The 20,163-nt window shown below is 37.7% G+C and overlaps 3 protein-coding genes across 3 annotated transcripts; 1 reads left to right on the forward strand and 2 right to left on the reverse strand.

Annotated features, from left to right (window-relative positions):
* Positions 1-1,987: 1,987 nt before the first annotated feature.
* LOC115965162 (2-alkenal reductase (NADP(+)-dependent)-like) lies at positions 1,988-7,603 on the reverse strand. Its single transcript, XM_031084351.1, has 5 exons — positions 7,370-7,603; positions 6,923-7,097; positions 5,906-6,060; positions 2,708-2,790; positions 1,988-2,366 (listed from the first exon to the last, which is right to left on the reverse strand). Exons 1-5 carry the CDS (start codon positions 7,601-7,603, stop codon positions 1,988-1,990), a joined length of 1,026 nt encoding a protein of 341 aa, XP_030940211.1.
* Positions 7,604-11,233: 3,630 nt separating this feature from the next.
* Positions 11,234-11,602, reverse strand: LOC115965163. Its single transcript, XM_031084352.1, has one exon. The coding sequence runs from the start codon at positions 11,600-11,602 to the stop codon at positions 11,234-11,236; it is 369 nt and encodes a 122-aa protein (XP_030940212.1).
* Positions 11,603-17,013: 5,411 nt separating this feature from the next.
* On the forward strand, positions 17,014-19,515 carry LOC115965164 (protein WEAK CHLOROPLAST MOVEMENT UNDER BLUE LIGHT 1-like). The gene is made up of 4 exons (XM_031084353.1): positions 17,014-17,109; positions 18,247-18,612; positions 18,694-19,119; positions 19,189-19,515. Exons 1-4 carry the CDS (start codon positions 17,014-17,016, stop codon positions 19,513-19,515), a joined length of 1,215 nt encoding a protein of 404 aa, XP_030940213.1.
* The last annotated feature ends 648 nt before the right edge of the window (positions 19,516-20,163 follow it).

Below are 20,163 nucleotides of genomic sequence, written 5' to 3' on the forward strand. Positions count from 1 at the left end.
GTTGAGCAAGCACATGTGAGCTTGAAATTGACTTTGGTTTAAGTCTTTCGGCTGACTTTTGAAGATGTAATTGATTCTTGGAATCAATTTCAAGACTAGAGAAAGATCTGTGATGTCGAGCAAGCTCGTTTGTGGATGATGCTATTGAACAGTGATGTGCAAGGCTACATGGTGATGGACAAAACCTATTGAAGGTTACAAGAATGTGGCTTTTATACCATGTTGAGAGAATACGAGAAAGAAAGAATTATATAAATTGATGGAATAAACTGTATCATTTGTATATTATTTGTGATTTTCTATATGATGAAATACATAATGAGACATAGGGAGATCCTTGACTGAGCTAATACCAAGTAAATTTGTCCTAATTTTTGCACAAACTAGGATTTGAATATATGCAAATTTAGGCTGTATGTATATATATGGTATATTCGAACATTAGCAACCACATTATATATTATAAACAACCTGCTCCTGGCACCATGTTACATGTATTTTTGTTGTAATCATGTTTCCAAAACTTGATTTAAAAAATTAAATTTGAGTTTTGGATATATGAGTTTGATATTTTGCTATAATTATGTGTTTGAAAACATGAACAGCAAGAGCTAAGACAAAGGTACTACTCAGTCAGCCAAGCCAAGTCCATGAGGTGGATGATAATCTTGTGTACTGTCTTTCTTCCACCAAGAGTCTGTTACCAACTCCCTTCAAAAAAAGAAAAAGTCTGCCACCAACTAGCGTCGAACTACACTTCTCAAGCCTGTTTCCAATGACATTATATTATTAATTCTTGTCCATATATGTAAACAATAGGAGGGATATAGTCTAATTGACAAATAAGGGAAAACAGTGGTGGCTACTCAAATAATTTCCACAGTTTTTTGGCAAGGAATTGGGTCTGATTTGAGCAATTGCTTATTACTGTGAATGTTTCTATTCATTATGACTAACATCAAGTGTGGCATCTGTCTATTTGATACCACACTGTTTCTCAAATTAAGTGTTTACATGAATTAACAAGGCCTTTATACACCTTTGTTTGAAGGGTCATATCGAGTCAAACCCAAATCAAAAGGCCCAAGTTACACTTTAGCTTGCCCAAACAGAAACACTCCCTTTTCGGAGCAATCAAGCTAGACCAGCATGTGCAGAACTTTACTAATCAGAATTGGCAGGTACTCCTAAAAGTGGCAGCCTTCAAGAGCAAAAGATCAAAGAGGAGTGGTTTCGCCTATGAAGCTTTGAACCAGGAGGGAGTCAACATATTCTCAGGAGGCAGCAGTTGTGGGAAGAAGAATCATTACTTAGCCATACAGGATGCTGTGAGTGAAGCTGTTTTTAAAGTTGTATTGTAGCAGTAATTTCTCCATTCAATGCACGAATCTCAATACGTGACTAACGAATGATGCACAGATCTCAGTACATGACTAACTCCACCAACTTGAAGAAGATGTAGGTTGCAAAGTTCATCACTTCATCAACAATGAACATTAGGAAGTTTCTTGGTTACAAAACCCTTGATGTAAAGACGCAGTAGCTTCTTCAGAAAGAATGATGAACTAGATCACTATCTGCATGTATTAATTTTTTCATCTCTTATGACGACCCTTAAAATAATCCTTATATATGTCTAAGGTTGTATGAAAAGAAACCCTACATAAATACACAGGAATAAGCGTGTAATCAGATCTGAAAAGTCTGATTTCGTAATTCTCGACAAATACAACTTATGTCGAGCTTCAACATTAAATCTCGATAGAAGTATTTCTGTCGAGATTGCTGTTGAGCTTTAATGAACAGCTCTTCTTCACTTGTTTTTTAGTCAAATCTTCAGGGCTTTAACACTTGACTTGAACAACATATTTCTTGAAGTCTTAAACACATCCTAGATCTACCTGATTACAAGTAAAGTGTATTTTGTCAAAGGATTAGTCAATTACGTAAAATATGTCCCTAACAATTTACTATACTGAACGTGCTCTTATTCACGAGAAACTACAAGTACTTGTTTTCCAACATTGCAGCCAATAAAGAGTCCTAGGAGAGCTGTTGCCCCATTCTCGAGGCCTTCAGCTAAGTCTTCCACATAAACTATCACTGATTCTCTGATGTATGGCAATATGTGGTCTAGGAACTTGGGATAGAGGTGAAAGTATTCAATGGCTGAAAATCCTTCCATACGAATTCGCTTGTATATGATAAACATCAAATTTTTAATCCTTTCAGGCTCATCAAGATTGTATGTTGAGGTCATTCCACATCTAGCTATGCGCCCGTGGTCTCTCATGTTTAGAAGAACTGCATCAAGCATTTTCCCTCCTACGTTCTCAAAGTGCATGTCAATACCATTCGGGAAATACCTGCCATGCCAAAAGAGAAACCAATGGTAATGTGTATTGTATTAATAAATAAAAAGTTAGATAACACAATTTGTGAAAAATAACTTAATTTTTAAATAAAATTTCTTTAGAGAAGATAAATTTTTTTAGTATTATTGGATCACTTTATACCAAACAACTATGATTTTATATAGTTTAAGCTTATTTTGTAACATTAAAGAGAAAATTTTTAAAATATATATATATATATATATATATATATATATATATCTGTATCATGTAGAAAAAAAGTGAGCTTTAAAAGCTTATGGTGACATTTTAGATTGGTACTACATATGCGTGACACAGTAGCAAATACGGACCTTTTCAAAGCAGCATTCAAATCACAGTCCTCTTTATAATTGAAAGCCTCATCGAACCAAAACTTGTTCTTCAATAAATCTACCTGATTGAAGACACAAATAAGTATTCATTTAACAGAGGTTATATATGCAATTAGCACCATCTCTCCTTTACCAAGAAATAAAAAAGGAAAGTAATTTTTCATATGTACACTATTTCCAGAACATCAGTAGAGACATGGCAACGTATTTCATACCACTTGCTCTCAAAGTGAATTTTTTTTTTTTTGAGAAGGCTCAAAGAGAGTATTAGATATGAAAAATTAGATGGTGAATACACAAAGTCGATAAATAGTCAGAAATTCAAAAAGTTCTAAATTCCCATAATGTTAGTTTAATATATAAATGAAAAATGATAAAAAGTATTACAAGTTTCAATACTTGATGACTAGTGTAAATGGTTTCCAAAAACAATTATAAATTTTTTTCTTAAAAAAAATACAAATTAAAATGGTGATACATTAGTAGTTAAATTGTCACTATCACGTCAATTTTCAATTAAAATTTGCTTTGAATTTATAAACTAATATATAAATTTATAATGTTCTTATAATAAAATTCGTCAATTTTCAATTATTTTTTGGTAAACAATAATACTTATTAGGACACGCACAAAAATAGTAATACTAGTATTTTAAACCGGGTTTATAATACATTACATAATCAGAGTACAACTACAAAAGGGGTCTAACATTTGTAGTTGTAGACTGGGGTTATAAACAACGGACACTAAACACACACAACTAATGTAGGATAAACATCCCCCTTTTTTTTTAGTAAACAATAATATTTATTAAAATACACACGAAAATAATAATACTAATGTTTTAAACTGGGTTTATAATACATTACATAATCAGAGTACAACTACAAAAGGGCCTAACATTTGTAGTTGTAGACTGGAGTTATAAACAGCGGATTTATAAACATCCCTTCTTCTTTTTTTGAGTAAATAATAATACTTATTAGAACATGCACGAAAATAGTAATATTAGTGTTTTAAACCAGGTTTATAATAGTCAATTTTCAATTAAAGTTTACTTTGAATTTATAAACTAATATATCATCAATTTATAATGTTCTTAGGCGTAAATGCTCTTTTCGTCCCTATATTTTGAGGTCATTTCTATTTTGGTCCCTATATTTCTATTTTACCACTTTTAGTCCCTAATCCAATTAACGCTTATTATTTTAGTCCTTTCCGTCACTCAACTAACAGAAAAAGCTGACGTGGCAAATGGAGTGCACTATTGACACAGTAAATGTTGACGTGGCAAATAAAATAATATTAAAAATGCCACATCAGCATCTAAATTTTTTTTTTAAAAAATTAATTTATCAATTTTAAACCCAAAAAAAAAAAAAAAAAAACAACAGAATTAAAATTCAAAAAATACATAAATTTAGATTTGGGTTCATCTTCAACAAGAACAAAATGAACACAAACCCAGATTTTAAATATAAGAACACACCCAAATTTTCTAGCATTTTCTTGCCCTTTCATGTCAACCAAACACAAAAACATAAACACACACAAACCCCAGCAACCAATGGACTCAAGGCAGTGAAGAACTCCATCTTTGAACTTAGATTGGTTTTGAGGAAAATTAAGATACTCTTAACCATTTTCTTAGCAACCAAACAAATTTTTTAGTTTCACAAAAAAATTTCCAGACAACCAACTAAATTTTTGATGTCAATCCTAAGATCTAAACATTTTCACAAACCCAGCAAATCCCCTTATACACAAACCCAACAAATTCTCTATCACAAACCCATATTATCCCTATTCAAATTTATCAAAAATATAATAGACTCAACCCAGATAAAGAGAGAGTGAGATGAGAAAGTGAGGAGGGAGAGGGGTTTCAGATCAACTTGGAAACCCACGTGATGGCGCCTGCGGTAGTGTCCTGCCACCTCACCACGCTCCTCAACCTCACCCTCATACTCACGCCCACTCTCACCACCAGCACCAGCAAATGATTCTCGGCAATAGCAATGGTAGTGACGAGGACCAAGAAGTTGAAGTTGAAGTCAAAGCTCCCAAGAAGCGAGCTGAGACATGGGTCCAAGACGAGAGAGCCGAGACGTGGGTCCAAGCCCAAGTCAAACAAGCACTTGTGGGAGCAGATTTCATCGGAGATGAGACAAAAAGGGTTCGATCAATCACCCACCATGTGCACCGATAAGTGGAGGAACTTGCTTAAAGAGTTCAAGAAGGCAAAGCACTAGAGGGAGAAAGAAGAAAAAGAATACAGAAAGAAAGAATACAAAAAGAAAGAATGGGGGGTGGAGAAACTAAGAGAAAGATCTGGGAAGAAGAAGAAAATAAAGTAGAAAAAGAAACCAAGTACAAACAAAAAAAGATCTAAATTTCACCATTTTTTTTTATTTTAATTATTTTTTTCTTTTTATAATTTTTATAATTGATAAATTTAATTTTTTAAGTTAGATGCTAACGTGGATGCTGATGTGGCATTTTTAATATTATTTTATTCGTCACATCAGCATTTAGTGTGTCAACAGTGCACTCTGTTTGCCACGTCAGCTTTTTTTGTTAGTTGAGTGATGGAAAGGACTAAAATAACAAACGATAATTGGATTAGGGACTAAAAGTGGTAAAATAGAAATGTAAGGACCAAAATAGAAATGACCCCAAAATATAGGAATGAAAAGAGCATTTACGCCATGTTCTTATAATAAAATTCTAATACCTTGACATCACTTGTTATTTATTACACATGTATATGCCATGAACAATTTAAAAGCACACAGTGGTCAAAGGGAAAGCAATCGATCAGTACTAATTTCCAGGAAGCTACGCAACAAAAAGATTCCCTAGAAATTATATAACTAAAGGAATTATCCTGATATCACTTTATTTTTTTTCTTTTTCTTTTTTGAGGAATTAGGATTTTAAAATTAATTAATCACTAAAATAATATATGCCAATATTGTTATAAAAAATTAAATAAAAACAAAACAAAACAAAAAGGATGAGATATTTAATTTCTAAAAACACAAGAGAAATATAGGAAAAAAATATATAATTGAAACACGAGATTGCATAGTTTATTATATGTTATTTATACAATATAATAAGTTACTAGATCTTCTAATAAAAAATAAAAAAGAGTGAGAAGACCTTTTGTTGACTTCTGCACTTTCAACCACATAGCAACCCGTCAACTTTGCGAATTGTCCAACGCGCTGACCAACTGCGCCGGAAGCAGATGAAACGAAGACATATTCTCCTTTCTTAGGAGAACAAAATTCATAGAAACCAGCATATGCTGTTATACCAGGATAAACTATATATATATGAAAGCATTCAATATATCGGATAAGATTTTATTTCTTATATTTAACTATGTATATAAGGTTCAGATATATCTTATATTTATAATATTTAATATAAATCTTGATCATTAGGATCCTTAATTCAAAAAGTATTCTCCTGATGAGTACAAGTGACAGTAGAAGTACGATTCAAACACATATGATGATATGAAAAGTGAAATCCACTCACTAAAGAAAAAGGAGCAGTCGCAATTATAAAAGCTGCTAAAATAACAATTTTTTAGGTCAAAATTGGCTTTTACCCATTTGCCACATACTTTTCAGCAAAATACCCTATGTTTGAATCTAACTAGGGAAATGTTCCTGTTTTGAAACTCGATTTTCTAAAAATTAAGTTTCAATGTGAAACTCGATTTTTGAAACATCGAGTTATAGCCAACGTGGACTTAGAAAAAAAAAAAATTTGGAACTCGAGTTCCATGTAAAGTACTTGAGTTCATGGAACTCGAGTTCCACTTGAATTTTTTCAAGGAACTCAAGTACTTCACATGGAACTCAAGTACCAAATTTTTTTTTTTTTTTAGATTTTCAGTTCGCTATAACTCGATTATCCAAAAATCGAGTATTAAATTGAAACCCGATTTTTAGAAAATCGAGTTTTAAAACAGAAGCATTTTCCTAAATAGTTTCAAATATGGGGCATTTTGCTGAAAAGTTTTGACGAAATGGGCAAATGCCCATTTTCTCCCAATTTTTTATCTCACCAAATGATGGAATATTGTAGAAGATTTTATAGCCATATATAGTTGAATGGAAAAGTTAAATATATATAGTGAGAAGCAAAACTAATGACCACCAAACCAAATAACTGACCAAGAATTCCAGTGTAATAGGAAAGTGGTACATCTGTATGGTGAATTTTGGTAAGGTTAGGTTCCTCGACTGGGCTGTACTCTTCCCATACAGCTGGTCCCCAAACAAAGTCACCTTCTTTGTAGTCTGGATGCCTGGAATCCAAAACCTTAGCCACTCCGTGCCCAGATAATGCCTGCAGGTTTGCACCAATTCACAATCGCTAGCTCAAAACTCAACTTATTACCAATCAATTTGCATTAATAGTCATATCTATATCCTAATACAAAATGATCAAAATATATATAACCTAGAGAGTCACAAATCATTTCACAAAAAATAATTCACAATTGTCGATGAGTCAAATTGTGATAGGCCCAAGTAAGAACGAATTAAAATTTACTAATTCAACTGTTATAAAAATTGTTGTGTATTACTGTATATATGTGCACGAAGATAGAGACTTACCAAGCTAGGTGTATAGGAAGTGAAGATCGAATCTTTAGCTCTATTCATGCGAATTCGCATAACAGGATCGCATGATAAGTAGAGGTTCTTCAACAAAACTGCTTTTGATCCATTTGGGATCTCCAATTTGATAGTACTAGTTTTCACGTACATGTCTGATTCTTTGGGAGAACCAGTGACATAGTCCCTCAATATCAGCTGCTTGTTGCTCACTTCCTTTCCAACACTAGCCATTGCCTCTATCTCTATGTGTGTGTTTCGATATGTTTTTTTTTCTCTGAAATGGTTGTGTAATGGTGGTGAAAGACTGAAATTTGTGAACAGAGGTCCTATTTGTACTTCTGTAGTAGACATATTCTTAATGTTTTATATTCTGTAAGTACATTTTTTAATTAATACTAAATGTTTATGTTATTGTGTCACATAATTACGAGTCATTGCCTCATTGGTGGTTTGAAAGAAAAAAAAAAAAAAAATGAAAAACGCCATTGATGATGGTTGGCGCTATACTTTTTGTGATATTTTAGTGTTTAGACGACATTGTTTAACAAGTCTACAAAGAGTGCTATAATTCGCGGGTTTTTTTAATCTTTTATTTATTATTATTATTATTTTTTTTTTATGTGATGTGTTGTGTCTATTTTGATATTGAAGTCATTGAATTTCTTTTTTGAAGCGGAAAATGTCATTGTATTTGGTTGACCACTCACATTTCTTTATATAACATGACTAAGTAAAGAAATAAATTATTATAATATATTAAATGTGATGTGTTCCAAGTTCAAATAATAGTAATGCTAATATGTTAGTAGGATTGAGTTATATTAAATACCGATATCCTTAATATATTTGTTATTTTAAAAAAGTTTTGAATCATGATTTGGACATATGGTGCAAAATTAGATTTAATTATTAGAATTTATTGTGAATTCTAATTGCATTTTGACTTTAATATATATATATATATATATATATATATATATATTACACAATTAACTTGAATTTTGCCATATATATTAAGAATTTTTTTTTTTTTTTGAGAAAAATCCCCTTATGGTAGAGATCTTATTATTGCATCCGTAATAAATCGAGTTGATACACCTCAAAAATAGAGGTAATAGTGTTTGCAGAGTCTCCTTCCACAACCACTCTATCAAACCCGAGTTCCTTAGCAAAAACCAAAGCCTGGCGAGCCACTAGCACTTCCACCATCTCCACCGAAGCAGGTAGCGGAATTTGTTGTGAGAGAGCAGCCATAACTAATCCTTGTTCGTTTCGGATTATAATGCCGATGCCAGCTAGTCCAGCCTGTGAGAAAACTGCGCCATCAAAATTCGCCTTGACACAAGTTTCAGGTGGTGGTCTCCAACGTACTGCCCGAGCTGTCCGTGGTATCTTCGCATGTGTAGGACGTAGCTGCTGAAATTCCTTGAGAGCATCGAAAGCTGAAGCCGGAATTTGACCCAATGGAGTTGATTTTTCACCCAGCTGGAGCTTGTTGCGCCTCATCCAAATTGTAGAGACTGTCATTGCGAAAAGCTCAAAAGAATTTTTCTCCAGTGAAGCTCTATCAATCACGTCGAGAAAGGATGCGCAGTGAGTAGTGGTCACCTGAAGTTGAACGAAGTGAACTTTCCATGTATCAACCAGTTTCGGGCAAGACTAGACCGCATGCAAAGTATCCTCTGCGTTAAGCTTGCATTCCGGACAGAACGCATCGTCGAGAACTTTTCTTCTAACAAGGTTGGCCCGAGTTGGCAAGGAGTTATTCCTGGCTTGCCATAGAAGGTTCTTTACTCGGTTTGGAACCCGAAGTCGCCAAATATCCTTCCACACCGCCGTAGCGTCTGCTGCACCTGTGCTATTGGCGACCTCTGTTTCAGCAAGGTCCAAACAAAGCCAGTACCCAGACCTGACCGAGAAGACACCATTCCGGGTATGGGGCCAATATAGAACGTCTTCTCTATTGAAAAGACTAAGCGGAATGGCCTTAATGAGTGCAGCTTCCTCCGGTATAAAACACCTATCAATCTCATCCTCCTTCCAGCACAAACTATCATGATTTATTAAGCTATACACCCTTGCATCAGCTTGACCATCTATAACAGGGGATAAAATCTTGCCTTGCCGAGACCCAGGTAGCCAAGCATCACCGTAAATATGGACTTTTAAACCATTCCCGATTCTCCATTTCAAACCTCGCCTGATGATTTCTCTTCTCTTTAAGATGCTTCTCCAAGCAAAGGATCCTCTATTTTCCTTAGCATCAAAAATGGTCCCATGCGGGAAAATTTTAGTTTTGAAAAACTTGTAGAATAGGGAATCTTGGTTATGTAATAATCGCCAAATTTGCTTGCCAAGCATTGCATCATTGAACTTTTGTAGTTCCCGGAAACCCATACCTCCAAGCGATTTAGGCCTACACATTTTACTCCATTTAACCTAATGAATACACCTTCTAGTGCCTCGTTGACCCCACCAAAACTTCCAAATCATTGCCTCAATCTCATGGCAAAGTGTAATAGGAAGCTTAAAGCAGCTCATAGAATATGTGGGAATGGCTTGCACTACCGCCTTCAAAAGAACTTCCCTCCCGACTTGGGATAGAATTTTCTCCTTCCACCCTTGAAGCTTCTTCCAAATCCGATCTTTGATGAAAGCCAAGCTTGTTTTTTTGTTCCTTCCCACAAAGGATGGCAAGCCTAAATATTTTTCATATTGCTTTACTTCGGGAACACCAAGCAGGTCTATGATAGAATCATGAATCCCTCTATCCGTGTTTTTACTGAAGAAAAGAGTAGTTTTATCTCTATTCAGCTTTTGTCTGGATGCATCTTCATAAGTAGACAGAAGGTCCTGGATGTGCATACATTCCTAGACCGAAGCTCTGCAGAAAAGCAAGCTATCATCTGCAAAAAATAAATGGGTTAATCGGGGTCCACCTCTGCAAATAGATATACCTCTAATCTCGCCAGAGGCAGCTGCCGTAGCTAGTAAGACATGCAAACCCTCAATACCAAGAAGGAAGAGATATGGAGATAGAGGATCTCCTTGTCTGAGTCCTTTGCTAGGGTGGATGACCAGAGACGGCTCCCCATTAATCAGAATGGAATAAGTGACAGTAGTGATACATTCCATCATAAGATCAACCCATTTTCTGTGAAAACCTATCTTTTCCAATAGACCCTTCATAAAGGACCATTCAACTCGATCATAAGCCTTGCTCATGTCAAGTTTAAGAGCCATAAAACCTGTATTACCACTCTGATGATTTTTCATGTAATGTAAGGTTTCGAAAGCCATAAGAATATTATCAGTAATTACCCTACCAGCCTAGAAAGCACTCTGATTTTCAGAAACAATAAGTGGTAATAAAGGTTTTAAATGATTTGCCAACACCTTTGAAATCAACTTGTAAATAACATTACAAAGACTTATAGGTTGAAATTCAGATATTTTTTCAGGGTTCTTCACTTTGGGGATAAGAGTAACATAAGTGAAATTAAAATTTTCAGGAATATGGCATGAATTCAAACAATCTAAAACCACTTTGGAGACATCATCTCCAATCAAATGCCAAAAAGATTGAAAGAAAAGAGGGGGCATACCATCAGGACCTGAGGCCTTGAGCAGGGCCATCTCTTTTAGGGCAATGTCTACCTCATGTCTTGTGAATTCCTTAGTCAAACCATTATTCATATCCTCAGTGATTAAAGGCTGGATGACCTCCAACACAGCATGAGCACCAGCTGGTCTAGAGGATGTAAATAAGCTAGAATAAAAGTCATAAACTATATCCTCAACCTGTGATCTATCCATGCACCAAGAATTGGATTCATCCAGCAAGCCCACAATTCTATTACGTCAAAATCTCTGAGAAGCTTTGTTGTGGAAGAATCGGGTATTGCTATCGCCAGATTTGAGATGCAAAGCTCTTGCTCGTTGTTGCCACATCAAGCTTTCTTTTTCAAGCAACTCATTCACTTCAACTCTAAGAATTCGTACTGCTTCAAAATTAGCCCCCTGTGCCGCCACAAATTCAGCCCTTTCTAGGAGTTTAGACTTCTCCTCAATCTGTTTCTTCACACTACCAAAGGAGCGTTTGCTCCACTCCATTAGCTTTTCCTCACAAAGCTTGATTTTCTCCAACACTATCTGAGAGGATGAGTACAGCATGTGAGTCATCCAAGCCTCCCTAACAGTATCACCATAACCACTCTCTGTTAGCCACATGTGTTCAAATCTAAACAATTTGCATTGTCTTCCCACAATACCTTCAGGCTTGACAATTATGGGATAGTGATCAGAGATGTTTGATCTAATACACTGCACCTATGTGGCTGGGTTCAACGCAAGCCAAGCTTGTGTAGCTAGAGCTGGGTCAAGCCATTCCAAAACCATACCATCGCCACGTTTGCCCCGCCAAGTATATTTTTTACCCACATACCCCAAATCCAGTAGTCTACAATCATCCACAACTTCTCTAAAATCTCTCATAGCTGCTTCACTTCTCAACGCCCCGCCAAACTTTTCATGTGATAATAAGATTTCGTTGAAGTCATCGGCCACCAACCATGGCAAGCTGAATTTCCGATCAAGAGTTCGCAATAAATCCCAAGTCTCATACTTCCTCCCAATTTCTGGCACCCCATACATACCAGTAAATCTCCAAGAGTCATCCTTCCCTTTGTTGACGATGACGTCAATATAGTTAAGGGAAGATGAATCTACAGTAATTTGCACCATGTTCTTCCAAAGCAAGGCTAGTCCGCCAGCCCTCGTAACTCTTGGAACAACCCACTTCTCATCAAAATGTAAATCATCACATAACTTCACTAGCCTATCTTCGTCTGCCCAAGTCTCGGCCAAGAACAGGACAGTAGGATCTTGTGCCCACACTAACAATGCAAGCTCATGAACGGTGTGTTGGTTCCCAAGCCCCCGCACGTTCCAAGATAACCAATTCATAGCTCTCGGCGGGGCTGTTGAACAGCCTCCACCGTTGGACTTGTGCTTGAATCACCATGCTCAGTATTTTTGGACCGACGTTTTGCTTCCAGCAGCTCGTGTACAAAAGCCTCTGCATGGCATTTTCCCAAATTTGTTGGATGAACAAGCTCATCAGATTTAACACTGGACCGAGTAGCTCTAACCCATTTGATTGAAGTCTCCCTCACCAGGCCCGGTTTCACTAAAGGAGTATCACAGTTTGGGCTTTTTAATCCAGGTCCACAAGATGAGCTAGTTGGGTCCACGTTAGTCTCATTGCCAACACAGCCTGACCCAAGATGTTGAGGATTTTCATGCATTTCCAAATCCCCGAAAATCCTCTCCGGATTTATGGGATTTTGCATGTCAACTGTACGTGCCTCATTATGACTCTGAAAACAAGGCGAAGAATCCTCCCTATTTAAATTCAAATCATCATTAATGCCAGTCGGGATATCAGCACCTTCCGTTTCTGTCTGCATCGTTGGCCGGAATGGATGATCGTCCTTTCCGCTCCGGTTGGCTTTCTTCACATGTGCAGCCTTTTCCTTCAATCTCTGTTTCTGTGATTCAAAATATCCAGGCACACAAACAACACTTTTGCTGGAGGAATAAAAAGGAAGGGCTCTAATACTAGAATCATACCTCCTATCCTTGGTTTTGAGAGAACCATTACTGTGAATCCAAACTTCGCAGTCTTTATCAGCATGATCCAAACACCCGCACCAGTAACATACATTGGGTAGCCGCTCGTACTAGAACGCCACCCATGATTGTTCTCCATTCTCAGGCGTCACAATTCTTCCACGACAGAGGGGTTAAGTCACGTCCACACGTACTCTAACTCTCAAAAATCCCTGTCCGCCCAGCGAAGGACCCCCTGGCATATGAATCACTTCACCGGTCACAGAACAGAGCTTTTCTGCCGTAGCTTGGTTCATATAAGCAATCAGGATATCATGCACTTGGACCCAAAAAAGGGATTCTCTAAAGACCAAATCTCGTAAAGGAAGAGTTTTATTATAGAACTGGAGTATCACTACATGCTTATCAAAGCTCCAAGGTTCATTTTGTAGAACCCGATCAACATCTGCTTTATTATCAAAAATGAAAAGCAATCTATGTTCTCCAAGGTTTTGAATTTGAAACCCATTCTTAGATCTCCAGATAGGATTGAAAGTACGTGCCACTGCCTCCACATTCAAAAGTCTAGGCGCGTAGAACTTAGCCACAATCGAGAACTCTTGCGACTTATGCTGTGCCTGGAATTTAAACTCACCTCTTTCACGTTCTGAGAGTGATAGTTTGTTCCACCTGTTTGAGAGATCATCCATTTGGAAATACTATCAACCAGAACCTCTAAGCACTCATTGTTTCCAGGATCCCCAAGAAACAAAGCCCTACAAACCTTGGATGTAACCTAGTTACTCCAAGGATACAAACATGCCTCACCCTGAATTCTACAGTCTAACAGGAAAATAGGTTAAAAAACCATATTTCCTCCAGAACAGAGAAACCTTAATTCTGCTAATTGGTATATATTAAGAATTTAGATAATATGCAATCCAATACAGATACTCAAAATATTAATTTAATAAAAGTTATTGTATATTATAACAATAGTTACAGTTATGTGAGATATAACATGATGATGACTCAATTTATAATAAAAATAAATAAATAAATAAATCCAAATGACTACCTTTTTTAATTGTCTTTTTTCCTTCTCAAATTTGGGCATGGAAGTTATTCCTTCCATTGCTGGTGTGGAGTTTGAGAAGAGTAGAGACATTCTAATAGCCTTGTAGTTTAACTAGTTCATACCTCTAAGTATTTCTAATAGAGACATTCATCGTTATTTGCTCAAAAAATAGAGACATTCAGGGCCAAAATGGCCAAATATCTTTGTTTTTGAAAATATTTTGCAATCTACCACTGTTTCTGAAATATGTAGGACCATTAATTGAAAACTTGAGTTTGGAGATATAACTCGAGTTCCATAAAAAATAATACGGCAAATTTGAAAGCTATTTTTTCAAAGAACTCAAGTTTTTGGAACTTAAGTTTGTAACTCGAGTTTTAAAAATGTGGTACGAACCTATATAGTTTCAAAACAAGGACATATTGCTAAATATTTTTAAAAATAAGGGTAAAAGGCTAGAATCTCCTACATACACTTACACAAAACATTAAAGAAATATAACACATTCACAATACACAAAACGAAAAACTCACAAAATCGATAAAGTCAAATAAAGGCAGTTAGGCTTAGGCAAAGCTATTCAATTCCAAAGAGACTCCCAGTTTTCAGTTCCAAAGAGAAAGAGAGAGAGTGCCACTCTTAAAGCAGAAGCAAAGATGATATAGAGAAAAAGAGTGAGAGAACTGAAATACCTTGAGGGGCGATAGCACGTTGAGACCAAGTCTGGGCCAAGGCAATCTCCGATCTCCTCGTCGCTATAGTCGATGTGCTCTGGGACCAAGGGTGGCAGCACGTTGAGGCCACGGTCTTGCTGGTGCAGCTTTGCTGAGTTGCTACTCACTGACTACTGAGGACTGAGATTCTTATTTCCCTTTAGGTTAGGAACTATTTTGGTTTAAAATTTGATCAATCGACAGTGAGGATTGATTGGGTATTTAGTTTATGAAAATTTAATTATTATTATTTTTGTTGATTTAAAAATCTGTCTGAGTAGTAAGTGAGGATTGATCTTGGGCATTTTTCCCTGGGGTCTTTATTGGGCATTTGGACTTGCTATTATTATCATTTTTTTTTTCCAATTTTTAGTTCAAAAATTTTTGTTTGGGCATTTTCTTTTTGTTTGAAAGGTCATAATATATTATTAAGTGGACTAAATTATGGATCAAAGTTTAATTTTATTGGTATAAAAAAAATTGAAAGAGGTCACAAATTTTTTTTAAGAGTAGACAAATATAAAATTTTAAATATTATATATAAAAAATATATATTTCAGGCCAAGGTGGTCACTAAAGATATTAATTAATTAACTATTTTAAGAAAATTTTAATATCACTTTATGAGAAATATAAAAAACTATCAAATAAGTCAATTATTTTTTCTTTTTTCATAAAATGTTTCTAAATATGGTTAATTAACAAATGTCTTTAGAACATCCGCTAACAATACTTGAAAAATCCAAGTTATTGACTTAATTTTCCACTAACCCACACAGTCAAATAAATTGCATTCTCTTTTACCAATGATTTTTTTTTTTTTTTAATGTTATATGTCCAATAATATTTTAAGGATAAGACTAATTATTATTACAAAGTAAAAAAGAAAACAAGATAAAAAAATCCAAAACTAAAATATAATAGAATAATATCTGTAGGGGAACAATTTGGTGGCCCAGTCCTTGTTGTCCAAGTCTCGGTCCAAAAAGCCCAACATAATGAATTCTTGTAGAGTATGGATTTAAGAACTAGGTTTAAGTAAGTAAACGGAATATTGCATGGATTGAGGGAATACATGAACAAGAACAAAAGCCATTATGCTCAAAAAGCACCCAGAATGATAGGGATAAAACATAATTTCTGGATACAAGTTAGTGCAGCAGGATTCCTTTTCATGCAACAGTCTTTTTCTTTTTCCTTTTTCATGCCCCCCTCTTACGGGGACTTCTACACATTATATAGGCCTTTTCTTATCATCTGGGCTTTACACTTGTCGATCATCTAAATCCTTACTTGAGCACCTGTCCCATCAGACACCCCTCTCAGTTCTTTGTGAGTTGCGGTAGCCAACGTAGCACTGTTCAGGGGTCTTCTCCACATTAATGCGGCTAGGAGAGTAGCTGTAGTGCATTCAATGTGGCGGTGGCAGCTTTTGCTTAGATATTTCGTGTTTCCTTCCTTTTCATGTATTTAGGAGAGGGGTTTCAGTGGCTAGGATGTACATTCGCTCTGGATTTTCAGTGTCCGAGGAGAAATTCCTCCTCGGACATGTTGTCTTTGTTCCCAGTGACGTTTGAATATGGATTGCTTGAGTCATGTTGACTCCTAGGATGGGCTGGGTCCTTGGACGGGTCCAAGGCCCAACCTGTTATTTTGGGCCAGTTCCCACAATAGCCCCTCAAAACTCTGGTTTTGATCTCCTTCCGAGGAGAAAAGCGGGGTTTTGACCTTTCAAGGGATAAAATTAATTAGTTTCCGGTTCACACGTGTGGGGGCAGTTACTTTTGATGCGCTACAATTTACGAGGCGTGGCTATTTACTCCAGGCGGCTTTATGTCTCCCTTATCTAACGGTGAATCGCAGATCTAATGGCTGACATTCTTCCCAGAGTCTTGAGCGGGAGCGATCTCCTTTTTCCCTTTTGCTATATAAAGCCTTAAGGAGACTTTTTCTTTTTTACTAGCAAACAAGAAGTCCAGAGAACTCCAGAGAACTTCAGCTCCCAGAGATTCACGAACACTTCCGACCTTTAAATTTCTGTAGCTATTTCTGCGAGGCGTCCTTCCCTGAAGAGATTTCCAAGTGTTTCAGAGATTGTTGTAAGGACACCCGTAAGTTCTACTCTCTTCGTAGCTTCAAATTTCTCCTCGGCCCTCAACTTTCACCTCGGTTTTCTTTCTCGGCCCTCCGATTTAACTTAGATAGGTAGATTCAAGTATCTAGTAGATACTCTGGCCGCCATGGAGGCTTTTAGGGCAAAATATCGTATCCCACAAGGGGCGGTTCTGGAGTACTGTCCCCCAGAAAGAGTGCTAACAGATAGAGAAGTGGATCAAGTCGTCATTCCCATGATTGCTTTTATAGAAGGAGGAATGGCACTTCCCATGCGTAGGATTACCCGGGACTACTTGTTTAACCATAGGTTGACACCGCATCAGTGTGCTCCAAACATGTTCAAGATCTTAAGCAGCATAGATGTCCTAAACGAGCGGATGGGTCTAGGCCTTACATGGCATGATGTAGTTCACCTGTACGAGTCTTGAAAAGGCGGGGTATTATCTTAAATCTCGGTCCGAGGTCGTTAGGCTAATCTCCTGCCTCCCCAAATCCAATAAGGGTATGAAGGATGACTTCCTAATTGCCTCAGGAGAGTGGAGCGATGGTCTTCATTGTCAAACTCGTGCAGGAGATCCAAGTGCGGCGCCTCTAGGGCCAATCCTTTAGGGAGGGGGTTTAACCCTTTATCTTCATTCTCTTTTGCTTAAAAATCCAAAATTTTTATAACCTAACCACAATCTCCTTCTCAGCCATTTTGCAGATAAAGAACACGTTGCTCCTCGGCTGAGCCACGTAAATGTTCCAGCCTTGAACTACCTTTTGAGGTCGGAGATCTACGTTAACGAGGACGGGCAACTACGTGCGGCTCATTTGGTTTTGGGCTACCAACCCCTATCCCGCGCCTTCCAAGACGTCGGCCAAGCCATAAGAGCTGGTAGTCCAAGGTTGGCAAGGATTGACATATCTAAGCCCAAGTTTTTAGCCTGAAACAAACTCAAGCCAGTCGTTTTACCTGGCATTCAAAATCCTCCACCAATTGCGCAATTGCCTCCACTAGACAATCCTGAAGTTGCAGCACAGGCTGAAAAAGAGACTGAATCCTCTCGTCTTTCTCTTAAGGAAGAGATAGATGAGTTTTACTTCGAAGAGGATATTCCCAAAGCTCCTCTGATTGAGCTTTCAGATCCTGAGGGAGAGCAGGACAGAAATTCGTGGTTAGCGTGCCACTTGTTATTGCCTGCTCAGACAACTCTTCCGACGAGGAGGTGGACAATATGGCCTCTAACAAAGGAAAGAGCCTACGAGAGCTGATGTCCTCCCGAGGCAAAGGGCAATCATCAAAAGTGCTCTCCAAGTCCCAAGCACCTATTTATCCTCTCGTTGCTCCATAACTCCCTACCGACCTTGGTTTAAAGGTTGACCTGGACCTGAAGAAGAAAAGGCTGGTTGAGTCCCTTGAGGAAGGCAAGGTGGCCCCTCGCCAGGGTAAACAGCAAAAGACAACCAGGGAACAGAAGGACAAAAGGGCTCCATCTGCAGAATGCCAAGAGGAGACGGAACGGGTTGAAGTGCGCGTTAATCCACGTACTTGGAGCCCGAAACTCGAAGTGGATAAAGTCGCCATTCCATACATTGCTTCGGTCCGAGAGTACAACAGAGGCCGAGCAGGGTATATAGTTGAGACCTTGGAGCAGCCAATGCTCCTTCCCAGGGACATGGAGGCTTACAGGCGATTTTCACAGCCCGAGCTCTTTTTATCCCTAAAGAGAGACCTTGCAATGGTAAGGCAGTTCATCTTCTCCTTGGTAAAATCATTAGATCCTATCACGTTCTAACATATCGTTTTGTCGTTCTTTGGGTAGATTACTCAACAAGTGTTTGTGGCCGAGGAGGATTGCCGCAACAATCGCAAGTTGGCTGACGTTAAGGCTCTCTCTCGTGCCGAGGTGGAGAAGGCTTTAGGAACCCTCAAGCAGGAGCAATTTGAGCTGTCTGAGAAGCTCAAAGAGGCTGAGAAAAACCGCAGGAACACCGAGGCTAGCTTGAAGAACACTGAGAGTCAAGCCAAAGACCAACGCCAAAAACTGTATGTGACTGAGATCAATCTTGCCACTGAAAAGCAAACTGTGTTGGATCTCAAGGCCACATTTCAGAAAGCCAAGGAGGAGGCCCGGCTGGCCAAGGAAGAGGCTCAGCTAGTTAAGGAAGTAGCCGAGGCTGAAAAGAAGGCTTTTTATCAGCTTGGGGTGGAAGAGACTGAAGCCAGGCTTTCCGAGGAGCTACCAAAGGTATGCAGGGATTACTGCAGTATTTCATGGGATCATGCTCTCAATGCTGCAGGGATCCCTACAGACTAGGCCTTGAGGTTGCCTGAGAAGGTCTTTTTCCCTCCTGAGATCCGAGAGATCCCTAATGATGCCACTGAAGCTTCTAAACAGGCTACGGTTGTTCCTGATGCCATCCCCCTAGTTAACACTGCTGGGGGCTCCGGTCAAGTAGCCGTCCAAGCCGAAGATGTGGAAGTGGAGAAGAACAAGGGCAAGGGCAAGGGAAAAAGAACCTCCTCTAAGGCCAAGGATCCTGCTAAGGAGTCAGTCACCAAGGATCTTGGGGCAGATTCCCAAGCTAGGGACGTTCCCCCTCCTCAGCCAAAGCAGAAAGAGAATCCTCTTGCTGAGGCTTAGCTCTTAGGGTTTTTATTACTATATTTTTTTTTTACTTCAAATGGGAGTTGCCCTATATTTTATTCTTTTGCAAAGACTTCCCTTTGTATTATTTCTCGCCTACTAATATAGAGTGCTCTTTCTTTCATTTTTTTTTTTTTTTTTAATGATTGATGTTGATAGAATTCCATTATTTTGTTCCAAGTTAATGCTATTGTTTCTTTAGTTGATGTTTGCAACAATCCTACCTATATAAACAAATGAGAAGGGGCATGGCCATGCGGTGAACTTAGAACAATAGATGCTATTATACGAGACTATGAACATACCTTAAAATTGCACAAGAGTTCTGAGTTGTTAATTTCCCCTAAGTTCGTGGTCCGAGGAGTCATGCAGGACTTAGGTTCTGTTTAAAACTTGGATAGAAGTCGTAAGTTGTTAATTTCCCCTAAGTCTGTGGTCTGAAGAGTCATGCAGGACTTAGGTTCTGTTTAAAACTAGGATAGAAGCCGTAAGTTGTTAATTTCCCCTAAGTCCGTGGTCTGAGGAGCCATGCAGGACTTAGGTTTTGTTTAAAACTTAGATAGATGTCATAAGTTGTTAATTTCCCCCAAGTCTGTGGTCCGAGGAGTCATGCAGGACTTAGGTTCTGTTTAAAACTTGTATAGA

The sequence above is a fragment of the Quercus lobata genome, chromosome 10, assembly GCF_001633185.2.
Source record: "Quercus lobata isolate SW786 chromosome 10, ValleyOak3.0 Primary Assembly, whole genome shotgun sequence".
NCBI lineage: Eukaryota > Viridiplantae > Streptophyta > Magnoliopsida > Fagales > Fagaceae > Quercus > Quercus lobata.